The 19,310-nt window shown below is 40.4% G+C and overlaps 1 protein-coding gene across 1 annotated transcript; it reads left to right on the forward strand.

The window, feature by feature from the left end:
* Window positions 1–15,231: 15,231 nt before the first annotated feature.
* On the forward strand, window positions 15,232–18,079 carry LOC145781721 (protein FAM200C-like). Its single transcript, XM_082593392.1, has 3 exons — window positions 15,232–16,198; window positions 16,268–16,373; window positions 18,046–18,079. Exons 1-3 carry the CDS (start codon window positions 15,232–15,234, stop codon window positions 18,077–18,079), a joined length of 1,107 nt encoding a protein of 368 aa, XP_082449518.1.
* Window positions 18,080–19,310: the final 1,231 nt, after the last annotated feature.

Genomic DNA, 19,310 nt, shown 5'->3' on the forward strand with positions numbered 1-19,310 from the left:
AAAACTTTGCAAACGAAGAGACTGATACATTTTAAACGGCGCTGGTTCAACTTTCTCTTGAGTAACGCATTTCAAGGACAGCTCTCCATTTAGGGGTGGCACGAAACAAGCCCCGTTCGGGATTTTGGTATCACAAGCCTAAGTTGTTTTTGACAGAACACAAGGGTCGGCTTGCTTTCGCTGAGCAACCCAACATTGGAAGGTCCCACTCTCGCACGTGAGGCAACGTCGACCAATAGGTGTGAGGACTTACTCACTCCTCAACAGATGGAATAATTCAGACAATTAGCTCGGTAAACGGGTCTGTGCTTCAAAGCCTATACAAGCAGGGCTGTTGAGAAGATAATTTGGGCCCGGTAGCAATAAGATCTTCGGACCTTAAATCAAGACAATCTAAGAACACTATATCCAACGAGCACGCGGTGATTGCTTCAAACTTTCACGCTCCTAAAAATTATTCCGGGTCCAAAAGTACACCTTGGACACCCCTTTCAACGCTACTGTCTACAAGTGTTCGAAACTGCTATGATTTAAGCTCTCAGAGCAGCTTCCTCACAGAATAGAGATTCCATACTGTAATCACGTAGATTGCATTTCAAGAGCTCTCGTCCGCCCCGATAGCTCAATTGGTTAGCGCGTAACTTCGTGAACAAAGAAGCTTCCAGATCAAGCGGCGCTGGTTCGACTCTCGGGGTGTGCGCTTAAGCAACGCATTCTAAGAACTGCTCTCCATTCAGCGGCACCAAATGGATGGCATAATTCCCTGGCAATAACATTTCAACAATCGGAAACTTCACTCTGTCAATTTCGGTAACCTATCAAGGCTTTGTCAATCCGAAGATATAGATTCAAAACCAACCAACCAGCTCTCAGCGTTAGAGCCTGGGAAAGAGCACAAATTGATCAACAAACAGAAAAAGCATTTCTACTAGGGATGGTAATTTCTACAAATCATCATGAAATTAGTTTTAGCATAGTTAAAAGTTAGTTTTTTAATTCTCATCCACAGCCTGCATCAATATTTGTCATGTCTTCCTTTTTGTTCTGGAAAAGTCAGATTGTCTGAAAAAAAACAGTGGTTTTGATAGAGAACGAAGTATGTTATGTAAATTGTTTACATGTAGTAGTAATGATAATAGCAAAGGGCCAAGGACTGACCCTTGTGGGGCGCCGTATTTTACAGTCAAGAATTTTTTTTTATTTGGGGTGAGGTTTCGCGCATTATTGTCTTTTAATTATGACTTACTTATATCATGTTCAAGGTAACCATAACAATAAATTGGTTTGATTTTTTTTGATAACAACAAATTATTTCAACCACCTATCTCAGCCGTTGTCTCGTTTAAAAATTCGGCCGCACATCCAACTAAGCTTTTGGAGGTAAGCAAATAGTTAAAGTGCAGCCTCTACGCAACCACTTACCGTTCAGCTCATACTTTAGGACAGGGTTACTCAACTAATCTTAACAAAGGTCCAGTTTGACAAGTTGAATATTTAAATCTGTTTAAAGAAGCCCTGAAACGTGGCAATGAGGTTATTCTTCCAAAAGCTCAAGATCCACCATCAACACCCAGAAGGTCCCTATTCGGACTGCGGTCCGCCAGTTGAGTAGCCCTGCTTTAGTGTCGCCTTGATACACTTGTTTGCTGTTATAAACAAAAGAATAATCGTTTATTTTCTTTCAGGATTGTTTTTTATGCAAAGAATTTCACAACCTAACCCATTCATAATAATATTACAGACAGCTATAGAAGGTGATTTAGTTTTCTAATGAAATATATTTTTTTTAATCTGGAAGATGGTCTCCTCACTTTGCTGTGGTTTATCAAAGGCACTTACAACGGTTGATGTTTGCGTAAAAGTTATTTTGAAGAATTAAATAAAAAATAAATTTATTTCCATGTTTCTATTTTATCGTAGCCTACCATATTGATTATTATTATTCTTTATATGAATTCAGCAAATAGATTATGATACAAGTCGAAGTCATATAGAACACATATAATGGATACACTATTTGATTCTAGGACAATTGCCCCCTGGACAATTGCCCCCCGGACAACTGTCCCCAGGGGCGGCGCCAGCCAAAAATGAGTGGGGTGGACAAAAATATTTCGAGGTAATATACTACCGTAAAGTGTGGTCACTAAGATTACCGATTGCGATGTGATGACTCACTGCAGCTCGGTTGTGAAATTTATTGAAAAATAAACAAAAGGAAATTGAAAAGGGGCAAAAGCTCGTTTTACATTGAGCGCACTCTAAATTATGAATAAAATGATAGAATGGGGCCAAACGCTCCCATACATTTCCTCTGCAGTCCGCAGAATTGCCGACTACGATCTTGATGTTAGCAAGCATGTCGTTATTTTGTGTCATGGAGCTGCAATGATAGGCGGCCTCATAAAAATTTATTGGGTGGCCCTTTAAACAGAATTAAAAAAACCTGGCAATTGGTACCCAATAATACCCATAGCCATAGATTAAGTATCACTGTCACAAAAGTTTTATTTTGCGCTCGCAGGTCAGTTTAAAAGCTTTCATCATATTTTTGAGGACCAGTGTTATCGGCAATGTCTCGCTCACTGCTGATCTGCACCAGATGTTCAAGTCTTTGTGATGACATGGCAGGTTGCAGATAATAATAATTTATTGTCTTAACTTTGCTGTGGATACGTTCACAAGATTCCACAGTCATGGGCAAAGTAGCAACAGTAGCAATAATTTGAAAAAATTCGCTGTACAAATGATTTAAGATCGTTTTGTCCACACAATTTCAAAAGTGAAGGCAAACACAACCACGCGGTCTTGGTCTATCTACTTTGGTGCTTTTTAAATTCTAGTTTCCACTTGTGACAATTAGCTGACCTCAAGAAAAGAAGATCCTATTGCTGCCTAACCTGATTTTCATCGAAATTATAGAATTTGACTAAATATTCAACTTTAGGCAAATTTGATGGAGACATGTGCGCAGTGGCGCCGCCAGACCTTCAACATTGGGGGGCAAAATATTGACAGTGCAAGACAGTAGCATAGTCCAAAATTTTGAAAGGGGGGGTGTTGACAGCCGGCGGGCGAAGCCCGATGGCGTGTTCGCCGAAGGCGACACTTAGCGGCGGGGGGTCTGGGGGGCCTCCCCCAGAAATTTTTGAAAAATTACTTTCCGTTTGGTGCATTCTGAGAGCATTTTCAACAAAATTGTGGGTATGAATATTTCTGTAAAATGGTGCTGTCCAGTGGCATAGCAAAAGGATCTTCGGCATTTTTCGGAAATAAAGCTAAGTCTCTATGTTTTCTTGTTGCTAATTCAAGACTGAAATATTTGAATGTTTGGTATTGGCAAAACTCGCTCTTTTAATACAGTTTGGTTTAAAATTAGGCAAACTTTGTTTTAGAGACATAGATTGATTGCTTTTTTTTTGCGAGATTATTACAGTTTTTTTATTTATCAATTTTCTCTTTGGTTGATTCAAAAAACGATCTTATTCCGGTAAGTCACTAACTTTTATGCTCTGAAGTCAACCCAAAGTTTAGAAAACGTAACGTCATAGAGATCATACATCTTGATGAGTGTCAAACAAAAAGCTTTGAGACAATGAAGTTACTTTAGGTTATTTCTGATATATTCAAGTTTTGTATAACGAATAGCTGTTTAGATGTTAATCTAGATCGAACAAGCGATCTCAGCAGTTGCAGATGGCTTGCATCCTTGCACAGTTTGACGACAAATTACATCATAGGCTAAAACTTTTCTTGTAAACAATGTATTAACATCCGTAAATTCAATTTGAAGGGTTGAAACCCCCGAACCCCCTCCCTTGGCTACGCCACTGGTGCAAGACAATGGTATATTATTTAATTTCTCTTGTTTTCGACCAGGGCTGGAAAAAATGTTTAGCTTCCCGGGAATCTATTTTTTAGAGAAAAACCGCGGCTTACAATCACGATAATGAGAACCTTATATTTTACTGATCTACGGAGCTGACGTAAACCTTAAAAGTTATGTCGACATATTCTTGATGCCCCCCTTATCGATAATTGTTCTTTGTAGTACCGCTTTGAAGGTGAATTACGACTATGAACAAAAGAATAAATTTTAAACTTCATATTTGTATTGAAAATACATGACGTAATGTCTTCCAACCTTATCACATTTTTTTCATTACGTAATATTTACCACCACCAAACCACTTTTGACGATCGAATTTGTTAATTTATTATTCGGTAAAATGTTTAGATGATGTTACGTCATTACGCCGATTTGAGATATAATTTCATTCATGACGTCGTATGGATGAAAAACTTTTACAAGTTTTATACTCTGCTGAGATTAAAGAAGAAACATAAATGATAAATATTGGAGAAATTGAGTCTCCTTTACAACTTAAGAATCGAACAACTCAAAACTGCTGAAACAAAACGTTTTGTTTAAGTGAAAGAATCACTGCAAGCAACCAATGCTAAAATGCGCGCGGAAGAAGTCATGGGAGTGTGATGTATCAAAAATTTAACAGGTTGTTATTTTTCTACATCAATGTGACGTTAGTTAAAACTTTAAAAAGTCTATATCTTTGCTTCTGTAGAAAATCTTTTAATCTACTGTACAATTTAGTCATCAAGGTTTTCCATACTTTCTTTTAAGAGAGAGCTTTTACCTCCCCCCTCCCCCCCCCCCCCCCTTGCAACTTGAGTTAACTTACTTGAGGTTGGGATCCAAATATTAAAAAAATAATATTAATATGTATTAATAAAAAAAAAAAAAAAAGATAATGCCCAAAACATTGGGGGGGCAGCTGCCCCGCCTGCCCACCCCCTGCCGGCGCCACTGCATGTGCGTGAAATAAAATGCAGTTGCATTTGACATTAATTCACATGCTTGACCCGAGTAACGCTTTTTAAGTTCATTTAGCGTTCTGTCAAAGGATAAAGAAAAATCTCTTCTTAACTTTTCTGTAATGGATTCAGATTCACTCCACGGAAAACTGTTGCAACCTATCAATCATATCTGACCATCTCGGAAATGGCTTGGTGGGTAGCGACATCACTTAGCCGGTGTGGTGGTTTCACTAGTAATTTGATTTCTATCCGCAAACAGCGATGAGTTGAAAACCAATTTGTTAAAATCTTCCTCTGAACGCAGTGAGTCAAATGCTCTTTTCAAGTCGTTGATAGCAGTAACCCCAGTGGTGAGATCCATTTCTTCACTTTTTAAATAATCTGAAGCCTGTTTACTTAGCGAAAAGCATTTATGAGGAATAAGACTAGCAGTAGCAAATTCAGTTTGCTTGATGCGGAACAACAAACCAGTAGCTACACCATTACCTTCGTTTGACATTTGTTGGAACATTGACAGCAGTGCTGGATATAGCCTACATTAATAACCCATCCACATCATCTGAACGTGCAGACCATCTAGTAGCCTATCAGATAACGAGTGCAATGCAATTTTTCTAGACGTGATTCCCTCCTTTTTCAAATGCTCTTTAAAGAAAAAAATGTCTCTTGGGAGAACAGTCCATAAAGTGGTAGATGTTAGCCTACCAATTGTTTCAAAAATTGTTTTGACTGTCGCTACGTTTTCAACACTGTGCCCAAGCACAAGATTTAATCGGCGTGCAAAACAATGAAAATATACCGACAGTTTGGCACCCGCTGCAACTAGGTGTTGCTGTACACTAGGGTGGGGTGAACCAAAAATTTTGCTTTGTCTCGTTGATATTTCTTGTGGAACAACATAAAACGACCAGAAACCGAATTTGAGGAAATTTTGACCTTGGGAACCTATCCACTTTTTGGATTGAAAATTCTGCCTTTTTCGAAAAATATGCAAAACATATGCTTATGAAAATAGAACTTTAAAGACACTTTTTTTGGCTATGTTCAATATACTATTTTACATTACACTAATAATGACTTGGACTAGCTTCTAATACAAGTTTTGTTTAGGTTTTGAGATTCGATTGCTTTAATTTTTTTTGCAAAAACATGAAATTTTTTTCAAAAATCGAATACCATTGCATTTTAAAATCAGTTTTGGGAATATAAAATGACAGTTATGCAAAATCAATTGGATTCAACAATCACTAATTCAATTGTAACACAAATATACTAGCACTTGATTTTAGTGTTAACAGTATCTACAAATGTGCTTGGCTGTAGAGCGCCTTTGTATCTGCAGCAGGAATCAGATTCCTGGAAGCTATACCAGCACGGATGAATCCATGTCTTCTATCAAACCCACACACTTTGTACGATGCATCAGTCACCATTTTCACAATTCTTTCTACTGATTGGGAGTGGTTTGGATAGCTTTTCATTTCTATTTTGCTTTCACGATATGAGATGATGTAATCAGATGTAATTGTGGTTGTGAAGATAGGTTCAAAACATAAATATACGGTGATGTCGAATAATGGTTGGCCTCATAATTTATCGTTGGAACAACAAACTTCCGAACGGATCTATCACCAATATTTGCCCCATTGCGAATTTTCAATATTGCCATGACTGCATTTTCTCGAACTTTTCTGGTGTCATCCGCAAGCATTGCCATTATCACATTTTCAGAGTGTGCTGCGGTCGTAGAAGTAACCACACTCCGTGTTAGGGATGCAGAGTGCGAGCGCCTCTACCAATTTTTTGTTAGCTCTTCAGATGGTCAAACAACACCCTCAGCCGCCAAGGCTCTTCTGGAATGACTCGATGCAAAAAATAAGAACGCTGGACAGAGACCATCCAATCTCTCGCACTCAAGCCGTACAGCGTAGAGCACACTCAATAACCTTACGGACGATCAAGACAATCACCCCGACAATGTCCCATTCCTGCTAATAAGATCGCATCGCAGGCAATAAAAAATGGGATATATAAGCCGTGTAACCATATCTCCGATCGGTTTGTTACCAAAGAAGTGACAAAGCTTTGGGAGATCAACACACCAGACTAGGAGAGCATTTCTAGCTCCTTCTCACGGAGCGAATTCAATGCTGCCCTCAAGCACCTAAAACCAGGTAAGGCCTCTGGTCCAGGTAGGATATGTCCAGAGCTTATCATGCACGCTGGTTATGTTCTAAAGTCCTGGTTATACAATTTCCTGTCGTCCTGCCTGTGCCGCCTCAAGATTTCTAAAGTATGGAGAAGATCTCTGGTCGTCGCAATCCCTAAGCCATTAAGCCAAACAAACCACTAGACGATGCAAATCGCCCCATTTCCTTGCTCTGCATCCCTTTCAAGATCCTTGAGAGACTGATCTACGCCCGTGTCGAACCAATAATTGACCCACTGTTTCCCAAAGAACAAGTTGGTTTCCAACACCGGAAGTCAACTGTAGACCAAGTCACACTACTAACTTAAGATATTGAGAAGAGCTTCTCGGCAAAAAAGAAAGCAGGGGCTGTTTTATCCACCTAACAGCAGCCTATGACACTGTTTGGCACCGTGGCCTAGTCTACAAGCTACTCCGCCTACTCCCTGACAGGCACATGGTCAAAATGATCATGGAACTCATCCACAACAGGAGTTTTACCCTTGCCACCGGAAGCGGAAAACCAAGTAGACTGCGGCGACGCAAAAACGGTGTCCCACAGGGATCAGTCTTGGCTCCCCTCCTTTTCAACGTCTATACGCACGACCTACCATCAACAATATCTCACAAATATGCATATGCTGATGATTTGGCCATCTTGTAATCTGCGAAAGACTGGCAATCATTACAAACGACGTTGAGCCAAGACATGACGACCATATCTGAATACCTTCATCAATAGAAACTGAAGCTCAGCGAAAGTAAAACTGTGACGGCAGTCTTCCATGTCAACAACAGGGAGGCAAAACGTGACCTGAAAGTGACCGTTAACGGCAAAATTCTGCCGCCCTGCCCAGAACCAACATACCTTGGGGTTACACTTGACAGGTCACTCACATACCGTCACCATTTACAGTCACTACGCAAAAAGCTGACATCTCGCGTCGCCCTGCTGAGACGTCTGGCAGGCACAACTTGGGGTGCAGGTGCTGACACCTTACGCACTGCAACCCTGGCTCTGGTTCACTCCACTGCTAAATACTGCGCCCCTGCCTAGTGCCGCAGTGCCCACACCCGCCTCATCGACAGCCCAATCAACGACGCATTGCGAACTGTGACTGAAGACTGAATGCCTGCGCCCAACTCCAACGGTACCCGGTCATTTGGTCGACAGGACGTTTGGTCGACAGACATTTGGTCGACAGGACGTTTGGTCGACAGGACCTTAGGTCGACAGAACGATTTATTTTAGGGTTAGGGTTAGTTAACTAACCATAACTCTAATCTAACCCTGACTCTAACCCTAACCCTAACCCAAAAATGAATTGTTCTGTCGACCTAACGTCCTGTCGACCAAATGTCTTGTCGACCAAACGTCCTGTTGACCAAATGTCTGTCGACCAAACGACCGTGCACCACTCCAACAGAGTACTTACCAATCCTTGCAGGCATCCAACCTGCTGAGCTCCGCCGAAAGGGAGCCATAATACACCTGGCTCGCCGGGCGAGAGATCCTAACCACTTGCTCCATGCAAAACTCAACATCCCACCTCAGGAATCTCCCCGGCAACTAAAGTCAAGACACCCCTTTGTGCCAGCTGCTGTTGAATTACTACATCTATTCAGCGATCATGCCATCAGCGCAGCACACTTCATGGAAGATACTTGGAAAGCAGCGTGGTGCGCCACCGACATCAAACTACATGGTTTTATACCCCACCCGGTGGCGCGCCCCCCTGGTATAGACCTGCCTCGGCCGACTTGAGTCAAGCTCAAAAGAATCCGAACCGGAGTCGGTCGCTTCCACTCCAACATGCACAAGTGGAGTCTGGCTCCCTCATCGGCCAGCGAATGCGGAGCGGAGGAACAAACTGCTGACCATGTCGTTCTCGAATGTCCCATCTACAAGGCACCAAATGGAACGCATGGTATAGCAACGCTGGACGAAGCTACACTCACCTGGCTTTCCACCACCTGTCCTGAAATTTGATCTAGTTTCAAACGAAAGAAGAAGACCGTCTGTATCAAAATGTCAGACAATCACAAAAGGGTAAACGGCTATTCGACGTGGCACTTTTTCGACGAGGCCCTATTCGACGAGGAAACTATTGAATGCGGGAATTATTGGCCTATACAAAACTAGATAGTGTAACTTTTGACTTTGGTAAATTTTTAGAAAAAATCCAAGCTTTTTACACTTTTTATGATTCATTTCCCTACTTTAATTTGCATCTATTGGCCCCATATTGGGAAAAACACATAAGCAAACTAACAGTTTTAGGTATAAAAGAAATATTACAATATTGTGGTAACATTTATTTTACGTTACTTATAAAAGTGTTGTTGATAAGAATTAATAGTAAGGCTGTCTGACTGGGTGATGAAATTTCTATCTATCTAATTTATCTAGTTTGGCTATCTGACTCCATGAAATAATTTCCACACAATTATTGTTATTCGAATTATAATTTTAAGTTATCAGAAGGTGTTCGTATAATGTTGTAGGTCTATAACACAATTTGAATTTAAACAGTACAGAATAATGAAATTACAGGATAGTGAAACATTATCACGAGTTATTACATTTTAATTAAACAATCAATTTAATGTTTTTCTGAGAGCTGAACTGGTCTAACTGAGCTGGTTTGATGTGATAGAGCTCGTCCGATTTGATAGAGCTAGAGCTCTTTGCCTAATTGAGCTGGTTTCGTGTGATAGAGCTCGTCCGATTTTATAGAGCTCTCGTCAAAGGACGAACAAACCATTTTATTGTGTGCGCCCTTTTTTCTATTTTCTTTGGGAGCAATTGCATGGGAAATTACAGAAACTTTAGTAAACGGCAGGAAAACTTATACGATGAAATAATGGATCGCTACAGAGGCCCCCTCAAATTTGGGCTAAATTGGAACCATGGGTACCAAGTTTAGCTCAAATTTAAGGAGTTAAAACGTTAACACAATTGTAACAGACATAGTGTGAAATAGGTATGTTTAGTGTTTATGATAATAATGTGGTGTTGTGTTTGTGATATCGTGTCGCGAAGTGATTCTGCGTGGTTCCACCGCCTTCCGCAAAGGAATGTCTGAGTTTGTGCTGTGTTGAAGAGTCCACCTCGTAGAAACATTAATTGTTTTGTAAGCGCCGTTGAAAACCGTATCAGGCATTCATTGTTTGTCTGACTTTTTCTGTTGAAAAGCAGACCATGCCGATTGACTTGATACAAATGTAGCCTTTTCTTGCTTTTTGCTTGCTAGAGATCATCGCAGTTGGAGATCATTGACGTAGTCGTAGCATGTAATTGTTGGCATTTGGCTTTCGCATTCGCTGTGAGGCGCTAGAGAGTCGGTTGCAAGTGGCTCTGAAGCACTTTTTTCGTTGCAGGCGGTGAAAAGGGCAGAACACTTGCGTTTTTGATCTTGGTTGTTCATGAGGATTTCTGAGAAAGGCAAAGCAAATTGATTACAAGTTCAACTTTGAAATATTTAGCGACTTGGTTTATAAGTCAACCTGTACAAAATGTAAAGATACGATTTGCAAGGCGAACAAAACTAATTAAAACAAAAGAACATAGGCATCGACAGGTCTAACTACCATTCACAAAATCGTAAATGTTGATAAGTCTGAACAGTCGTTCAGCAACTGCAAACAAAACACAGAAATAAAAAAAGATGCAGTAGGCTACATGATTCAAAACCATGCGGTTGTTTCATACAGTATGTAAACTAATGTTTCGTGGGCATATGCATGCTTGCCCAACATAGGTTAAATAGGTTAGTAACATGCCATGCCAACCATTAGATATGTGCATTTGCATGCCACACGCTCAGTTGCAGACTTGCAGTCATACTCAACCATACACAATAAACAAAAACGCTTAGCAGACAACCTATAAAGAGAGAAAGGTTGAAATAGACAACCACTGTATCTGCATTGGAAAAGATGCAGACAGTGGAGAAAAAGACAACGATTTTGTATTAATGCAATATTAGCATTTTTCTTGCGATGAAGCTATATAACCTACAGTGTATAGGCAAGAGCTTTTGAAAAGCAGGTTGGCCAGCTTGTGGCCTACAAGAGACTTGAAAAAGAATTGCCAATGGCTGAGATGCATCTCTTTCCGAAGTAGGCGTACTTGAGATGGCTATACTGGAAGACGCTGTACTGTCCTGCAAAGAACTACATAGGATGATTAAACAGTCACATGTATTTAGAACAAACAAAAATAACCTACATTGCTGCTCTGCAGACTGCAAAATAAACAAATGGACGAATGCTGGAGTGGACAATCCTTAAGACCATTCGTCTTAGCACAACAGCTTGGCGCTGTTAAAAAGACACAAACGCTACAGTAAAAAGTTACGTAATTACAATATTAAAATACAACGTAAACGAAAGATATTGCAGCTTTGAATCACATGAGCTGCCCGTCGACTGTTCGCCGGATTACGTCACTGATTGATAAGGTTGTTGTTTAGCTACATTTCCGGGGTTCGAAGGTCCATCACTGTTGTTCACAGCGTGTGACATCATTGGTGGCGATTATAGCACTGTTGACGAAAAAACGTTATATAGTAACACAACTAAAACATCGAAAACTGTTCATGCAACGTGAACACCGAACACTAAGATTTGCAGTCAACCCTACGGGTTGTCGAGAAGATTTTCAGGGATTTGCTACAAAACGGTTATCCAACGTTGATCAGCCATATTTCGATACAAAATTACAAATGGAAGAAATTATACAGTGTCATTTGGGTCGAGGGAGACTGGCGTCATCAATGGATTGTTTTGCTGAGTAAAAGTTTAAGTGTGATGGATAGTGCTGTTTTGTCGATCTCAGCACCAGAACACGTGACAGCGATTCTGCCTTCTCAAGAGACAAAAGAAAATATATGTCCAAATGCTAAGCAAGCTTACACAAAAAGTTCCATTACAGGGTAAAAAAAAATTGTGCATACACAGTAGTGCAATGCAAACAAAAAACAGAAACAACGTTTCTTAAATCATGGTAGCTCCTAGTAATATTAAAAAAAATTGGGGCACACGAAAACTACAACCTCTTTGGGTGGCTTCGCATAATTTCCCCTGTCTTTGCGCCACAGAGTTATACAAACTGATGCTTCAGCTGAGAACATATTTTTCTGAGAGCTGAACTGGTCTAACTGAGCTCGTTTGATGTGAGCTGGTCCGATTTGATAGAGCTGGTTTGATATGAGCTCTTTGTCTAATTGAGCTGGTTTGATATGATAGAGCTAGTCCGATTTTATAGAGCTCTCGTCAAAGGACGAACAAACCATTTTATTGTGTGCGCCCTTTTTTCTATTTTCTTTGGGAGCAATTGCATGGGAAATTACAGAAACTTTAGTAAACGGCAGGAAAACTTATACGATGAAATAATGGATCGCTACAATATTATATCAAATTTAAATAATGCGAAAAAAACTTTGAAATTTTAGGGATATTTTGAAATATTATGAAATTTCAACTCAAAAAGTGGGTAGGTTCCTGTTGTCAAAAATCGCTGAAATTTTTTGTGTGATGTTTTCTCAAACCTCCACAAGAAATATCTGCGAGAGAATGCTCAAATCCAAAATTAGTACTTTTTCACCCCACCCTACTGTACACCTTCATCCTTTCCTGACATGTTGGTGGCCCCATCAAAACCTTTGCCTATTAGATCTTACAAAGCTTATGTCTCAGCTGTGATAAAAGCCATCACCTCAAAATGATAAAATTAGACTAGCCTACAATCAATCAATGCAACAGAGCGATAACAATGAAGATTCTTCATTTCTTCGTATGTCAATGCTGCAAAAGTAATTCATACGTAAGAAGTTGAAATTAATTTATGACGCAGTCACTAGGCACCCCTAACCCCCTGCATACACCCCCAAGTTTTCTCATCGGATCTCGACGAATTACAAAATTGACCCTAAATAGGAGTGGGGTGGACATGTCCACCCCAGTCCACCCCGTGGCGCCGCTACTGCTGCCCCCCCCCGGACAATTGCCCCCCGGACAATTGCCCCCCGGAAAATTCCATCAAAATGTAGCCTACAGTAATTTTTTTCTTAATTAGCGCTAATGGTTTGATTCTTATTTACCACAGAAAGATATATATAAACATCGCCACTAGGAATGTAAATTATGAGCGATTCCTCTTAAAAAGTCAAGTAGCCTACATCGCGATTTTCATAGTCTTCTACAATGGTTGCAATGCGAGCTGAACAGTCTTGGTAGCGTTTTTTGGGCGGTGGGTGCAGGAAATCCTGCACCCATTTGGTTAATTGTTACCGTTGTGCCTGCTCGCTCTTTAATACGACCATAAACTTCCAAACGTTTGGATGACATGCAGTAATGTTAGCTTGAAGGTGGATATGCCATCCTTAAGACGAATTGTTTGTGAGGGGAAGAGAGGGAGAGAGAGAGAAACCTTTTATTTTGTCTGTTGCGAGAAAAGTATACGGTACAAAACATAGACAATGCAAATAAACATAGACAATGCAAATTAAACATAGACAATGCAAATGGAAGATCTTCCACTAAAGCGGTTCTTAAACTGGGGGGCGCGAAAGGTTCACAAGGGGGGCGCGAGCGATGTCAAACTATGTAACTAAACGCATGTGACTAAACGTCGCGTAATGAAATTTTGGGGTTGTAATGAAATAGTTTAATTTAGTCTAGTGCCGGTAGGTTGTAGTCTTGCCATGATGTCAATTGACCGTAACCGTCGGTATGAAATGTCGAACGATATAATATAACCAATCGTAACAATTGATGCATTGTTACGCTATCATTGCTGTAACGTGCTGACCAAAAGTAACCTCACCGCTCGCAGTATGATTTCAAAGTAGCCTAGCAACTAGTTTCTGAAGGAACCTAGACTAAGTTTAAAGTTGTAGTTGCTGTACAAGATTAATTGAGTATGGATCAGTGGTTAGGTTCCGTAGATTCATGTGGTAACAATGTGGTAAACAATGTTAATTAATTTGTAATAAAAGTTTATCTACGGAAAACCTGAAAGCCTCCAAATTAAAAAGGGATATTAACGTGGATGTCCCCATAATGGGGTCGCATAGAAATATATTTTTCAAAATGGGGTCGCAGTACAAAAAGTTTGAGAAGCCCTGGTATAAGGTAACGGTATCATCGAAGTAGCCTATAATTAACTTTTCGATTTTGTTAATTTTAGCATTGATTTAAATATTAAATTTTAGTAAGTACTCGAAATATAATTGACATAAAATTGAGTGGAAAAAAGAGAAAATATGATGAACAGTATGGCTTTATAGATGCCACAGCGAATGGTTTGTCGTATCCAGGCTTACACCCGGTGGTTGAAGATTTAGATTAAGTGGACGGGAAAGCAAGGAAGCCAATCTTCGTGTCCACCTTCAGGCATGCCTTTAAGTGTCCTGCCACAGACACAGCCGCATGCTCTTGAGTGGTGTCGAACCGGCGCCCTTTCGATTGCCGTTCCAGTGCTCTCACCACTCGGCTATGCAGCCGACAAGCGAATGGTGAAGGTGTACCACAATGTGTGATGTGTTTTGAAAATCTGAGCAACGATGCATTGCGAGGTAGCCACTTTAACAAGTCGAAATTCTGCCACTGAAATTGATTAGAATGCAACTGCCAACCAATCAGAACATGTTATAAAAGGCTACCGTCCAATTGTGATCCTTCTCGCACTCATCCAGAGAGTTAATGCTTGTTTTGAACTTTATTTGGTAATTACAGAAGAAAAAGAGCAATAGCACTAGTGGGAATCGAACCCGCGTCAATGAAATGACTACTTTCTAGCCCTAACCATAGCCCCTAAGCCAACCAGCTGACAAAAAATCCATCACTTAATTTGTTTTCTATTATCTTCTTTTCGCCATTTTTTACGTCACTTAAACCGTAGCTTGTGATTGGTTGGCGGTTTCATTCTAATCAATATCAGTGGCAGAATTTCGACTTGTTAAAGTGGCTACCGCATTGCGACCATGTCGTTTGAAGCGTCATCTTGAGACAAAACACCCAGGTCATAAAGATAAACCTTTGGCTTTTTTTTTAAAGCAAGAAAGACTCATTTAAGAAAATGAAAACTGCGAGAAGCAAGTGCTTTCGCAAATCGTCATCTGCGGAAATAGTAGAAGCCTCTTTCGAAATCGCTCACATGATTGCTCAACAGAAGAAACCGCACAACATTGGTAAAGCCATGCATGTTGAAAGCTGCCAATCTTGTACTGGGAGAGACGAACAGCAAAAAGCTTGCAAAGATTTCGCTTTCTGATTCTACCATAAAAACACTCATTGATGAGCTTTCAAAGGATATTAAGTGTCAGGTTCTCGAAAAAATACAAGCATCTCCTTCTTTTGCCATTCAATGTGATGAGACAACTGATGTTTCCCAATTGTCTCAGTTGTTGGTTTATGTTCACTTTGTTGGTTCTTCTTCTATTGAAGAGGAAATGCTGTTTTGCAGACCTCTCGAAGCGACTACTAAAGCAGAAGACATATTCCAAGTTGTCAACACATTTTTTGACAACAATGTTCTGAAATGGGATAAACTTGTGGGTGTCTGCACTGACGGTGCTCCAGCAATGATTGGATCTAGAAGTGGATTTATCGCCAGGATAATACAAAAAAGTCCCAACGCCATTGGATCTCACAGCGTGATTCACCGTGAAGCTCTGGCCTCCAGGACTCTACCAGCTGCAATGAAAGATAGGCTTACAGCAATCATACGAGCCGTCAACTTCGTCAAAACCAGTGCCGTCAATACGAGACTGTTTACCAAGCTGTGCAAGGATATGGATTCGAACCATGAGACTCTCCTCTTCCATACATCTGTTCGTTGGTTATCGAAAGGTAATATGTTAGCCCGCGTGTATGAAATGAGAGATGAACTGATGCTACTTTTGAAAGCTCATGGGAAGCAAGATCTTCTGCCATTTTCATCAGAGAAGTTTCAGCTGGAGTTGGCATACCTCGTGGACATTTTCGAGGCCCTCAATAACTTAAATCTGCTCTTGCAAGGCAGAAATACTAACCGGATTAATAGCTATGATTCCATTCGAGCATTTGTGGCAAAGCTGGGGTTGTGGCACCGCCGAATACAAATAGGAAATGCAGCTTCATTTCCCAACCTTGATACTGCACTTGACAAAAAGCAACTTGAACTGGAAGGTGAGCTTAAGGCTGAAGTGGAGGCTCACCTTCAGCTTTTGAAACAAGAATTCGAACGCTATTTCCCAGACTTGGGTGACACTGACCTTCCAGAATGGAAGATGACAAGAAATCCCTTTCGTGTCAACGAGGACATTCTTCCCGACGGTTTGCAAGAGGAATTCTTGGAAATAAAGTGTAACTCCACTGCAAAAGACGATTATGAAGCAATGCCACTAACTGATTTTTGGGTTAAATATTTGTACATATAGCCTACCATGGAGTGGGTGGCGTGGCGATACGCACACTTCTTCCGTTTTCGTCCACTTATCTGTGCGAAAGTGGCTTTTCTACACTTTTGAACATAAAAACAAAACATCGAAACAAACTTATTGATTGTGAAGCCGATATGAGGTGTGCATTATCAGCTACAAAAAAGCCTCAAATTAAACTTTTAGTTTCCGAAAAACAATTACATTCCTCACATTGATGAAAGCTAAATATAAATTCCTGTAGTCATTACACTTTAATGCTTGCTAATTTTGTAGTTTGGTGGGGCGCAAGTTTGGATGGCACGTCAAAGGGGGGCGCGGCTCAAAAAGTTTAAGAACCCCTGCACTACACGATCATGCATGCTCCATATGCTGATCGGGAAACGGGATGATCGTCTGTGGATGCGTAGCCTTCTTCCGTATCTAATGAATGGAAAAATTCCCGGCAACAAGACTTTAACAATCGGAAACTTCACTCTGTCAATCTCGGTGACAGGGCCTGCGTCAGTGATTCAAAGCCTCTACATTGTAGAGTCTACAGGTATGCGAAACTGCAAGGATTAAGCTCTGCAAGAAGCTTTCCCGGTCCGAGGATAAAGATTCAATCAATCAATTTTGTTTTCTTCGTGTCATGGATTTTGTTAAAGCACTAAGATTTTTTTAGTCATTGCGATTTGTCAAGGAGGTTACTGCTGAATCTCATTGCGAAGCCTTGAGTGTGAGTATCTCATTTAAAAGATGATGTTTAGAACAAAATTTAACAAGCCATGTAGGCCTACACTGCCTCATAACAGTGGCGTAACTACCCATTGGATCTTGTGGATAAATCCAGGGGCGGCACGTTGCTGGAGGGCGGCAAAATGTGATAACGTTTTAAACGAACAAGACAGTCACATTAGTTTATTCTCAAACAACTGACAAAGAAATCTAAATTCTTATGAATAAGGAGAAAAATAGATGGAGAGAAATCTTGCAGAGTCTAATCGCAGTCATAAAGTGTCTTAGTTAACCAATAAATCTTCTATTTCGTGGTCATCTGGAAGATCCTTAATTCAAGGAACCAGGGAAATTTTCTTGAAATTTTAGAACTCCTTGCAAATTACAATACAGTCATTTACGAGCACATTTTAGTATCAAACTCGCCAAAAAGAGCATGATAAAATACCTTTCACCAGCTATCCAAATCAATTAATTGAGCTTTTTGGTAAAAAGGTAGGCTATAAAAGATCTTATGTTGGAGGAGATAGACAGTAAAGTAGTTCTCATTTTTACTTGACTGTACTCCTGACGACTCTCATATCGATGAAATGGTTTTTATTGTTAAATACCTCAAAATCGACAGCAATACAGAGGTAGGCTACAAATAAAGGAATCCTTTCTGAATTTTTTTCCACTGCACGGAAAAAATGCAGACGAAATAACTAAGTCTATTCTCAATGAGCTTCAGCAAATGGCTTAGACATAATGATGTGTAGAGGCCAAGCATCAATGCTTCCACCATGACAGGACTCCGTACTGGAGAACAATGCCGAATAAAAAATATTAGTTTAGAGGCCTTGTTTATCCCATGTGGAAGCCACTCACTTGACCTTGCAGGAGTTCACGCAGTGGGATCGTCAGGAGTTTCTGAACCATTTTTTGCTGTTGTGGAAAGGATTTATTTCTTCTTTTCTGCTTCTACTCACAGATGGGAGGTGTTGCTTAAGTAGGCTACTGTATATGCCAAATGTGGTAAAACGAGTGACTGACACACGATGAAGTGCGCACTATGAAGCTGTGAAAGCGCTTCAGCAATATTTCATTGATGTGGTGGGTGCATTAAACAAACTTTGTGATCAAAATGAAAATATTGATGCACGAGGACAAGGGGTATTTATGAGCCATAAGCTTTACCTCACTGTTGCCGATTTTATCGCAAGCTGTGAAAGAAGTTTTTTCAAAACTTAAGTTGATAAAATCTAACTTGAGAGCGACTATGGGAGAAAGCAGACGGTCTGCGCTAGCAATAGCCTACTGTTCATTGAAAGTGATTTAGTCGAGACTTTATCTATGTTGATGATTTAGTTGCTGAATTTGCTTCAATAAAAGCTGGACGTATTGCATTTTGAACTTTCAATAAAAACTAAACAAACACTGCTTTAATTCTTCTGTTGTGTGGAATTTTTATCAGCTTTTATGACGGTGGGGGGGGGGGGGGCGGCACTTTGTGCAAAAATCCAAGGGCGGCATATTGCGTTGCTACGCCACTGCCTCATAATCATCCATTTGTCCTTTTTTTAGTAGCTAGATGAGACCGGGTGTTTGTCTCCCTCTCCCCCAGCAAAGGTCCGCCGGTTTTTTGCAGTCCTTTAACCATGCTTCTCGGTTGTTTGGGTTATTCTATCCAGGTTTCTTATACTGGTGTCTTCCCTCACCGCCTCATAGTTACCTTCTCTCAACTGGTACCTCATCATTATGATCATTGTAAACCGTATTTTTGGACAGGTCTACAGAACGTTGGGAGATGTTGGTTGTCATCTCGTTCAGCTTCATCACCATTCTCCTCTTGTCCTTGTCGAATCTCGAATATAACTCCAGGGACAGAAAAGAAAAGCCATACCCAGCTGCTGTTATGCACAAAAAGTTTTCACAGTTTGACATAACTTGGAACCATAAGTTGTTGAATGACCTTGGGAGACGTGGTTCATTGTAGACTGCACAGTGCGTATTGAAGTGAGATCAGAATATTATACGTAAGCTCTATCTCGGCCTGATTTGGTTCCTACAATGCTGTAGAGGTTGTTTCCAGACCGGAACATGTTTTTAGTCGGTGTCAACTGTAAAGCAGAGTTTCCAAATACTGAATCAATGCAAAAACTTCC

This window comes from Aplidium turbinatum, chromosome 13 (genome assembly GCF_918807975.1).
Source record: "Aplidium turbinatum chromosome 13, kaAplTurb1.1, whole genome shotgun sequence".
NCBI classification, from domain to species: Eukaryota; Metazoa; Chordata; class Ascidiacea; order Aplousobranchia; family Polyclinidae; genus Aplidium; species Aplidium turbinatum.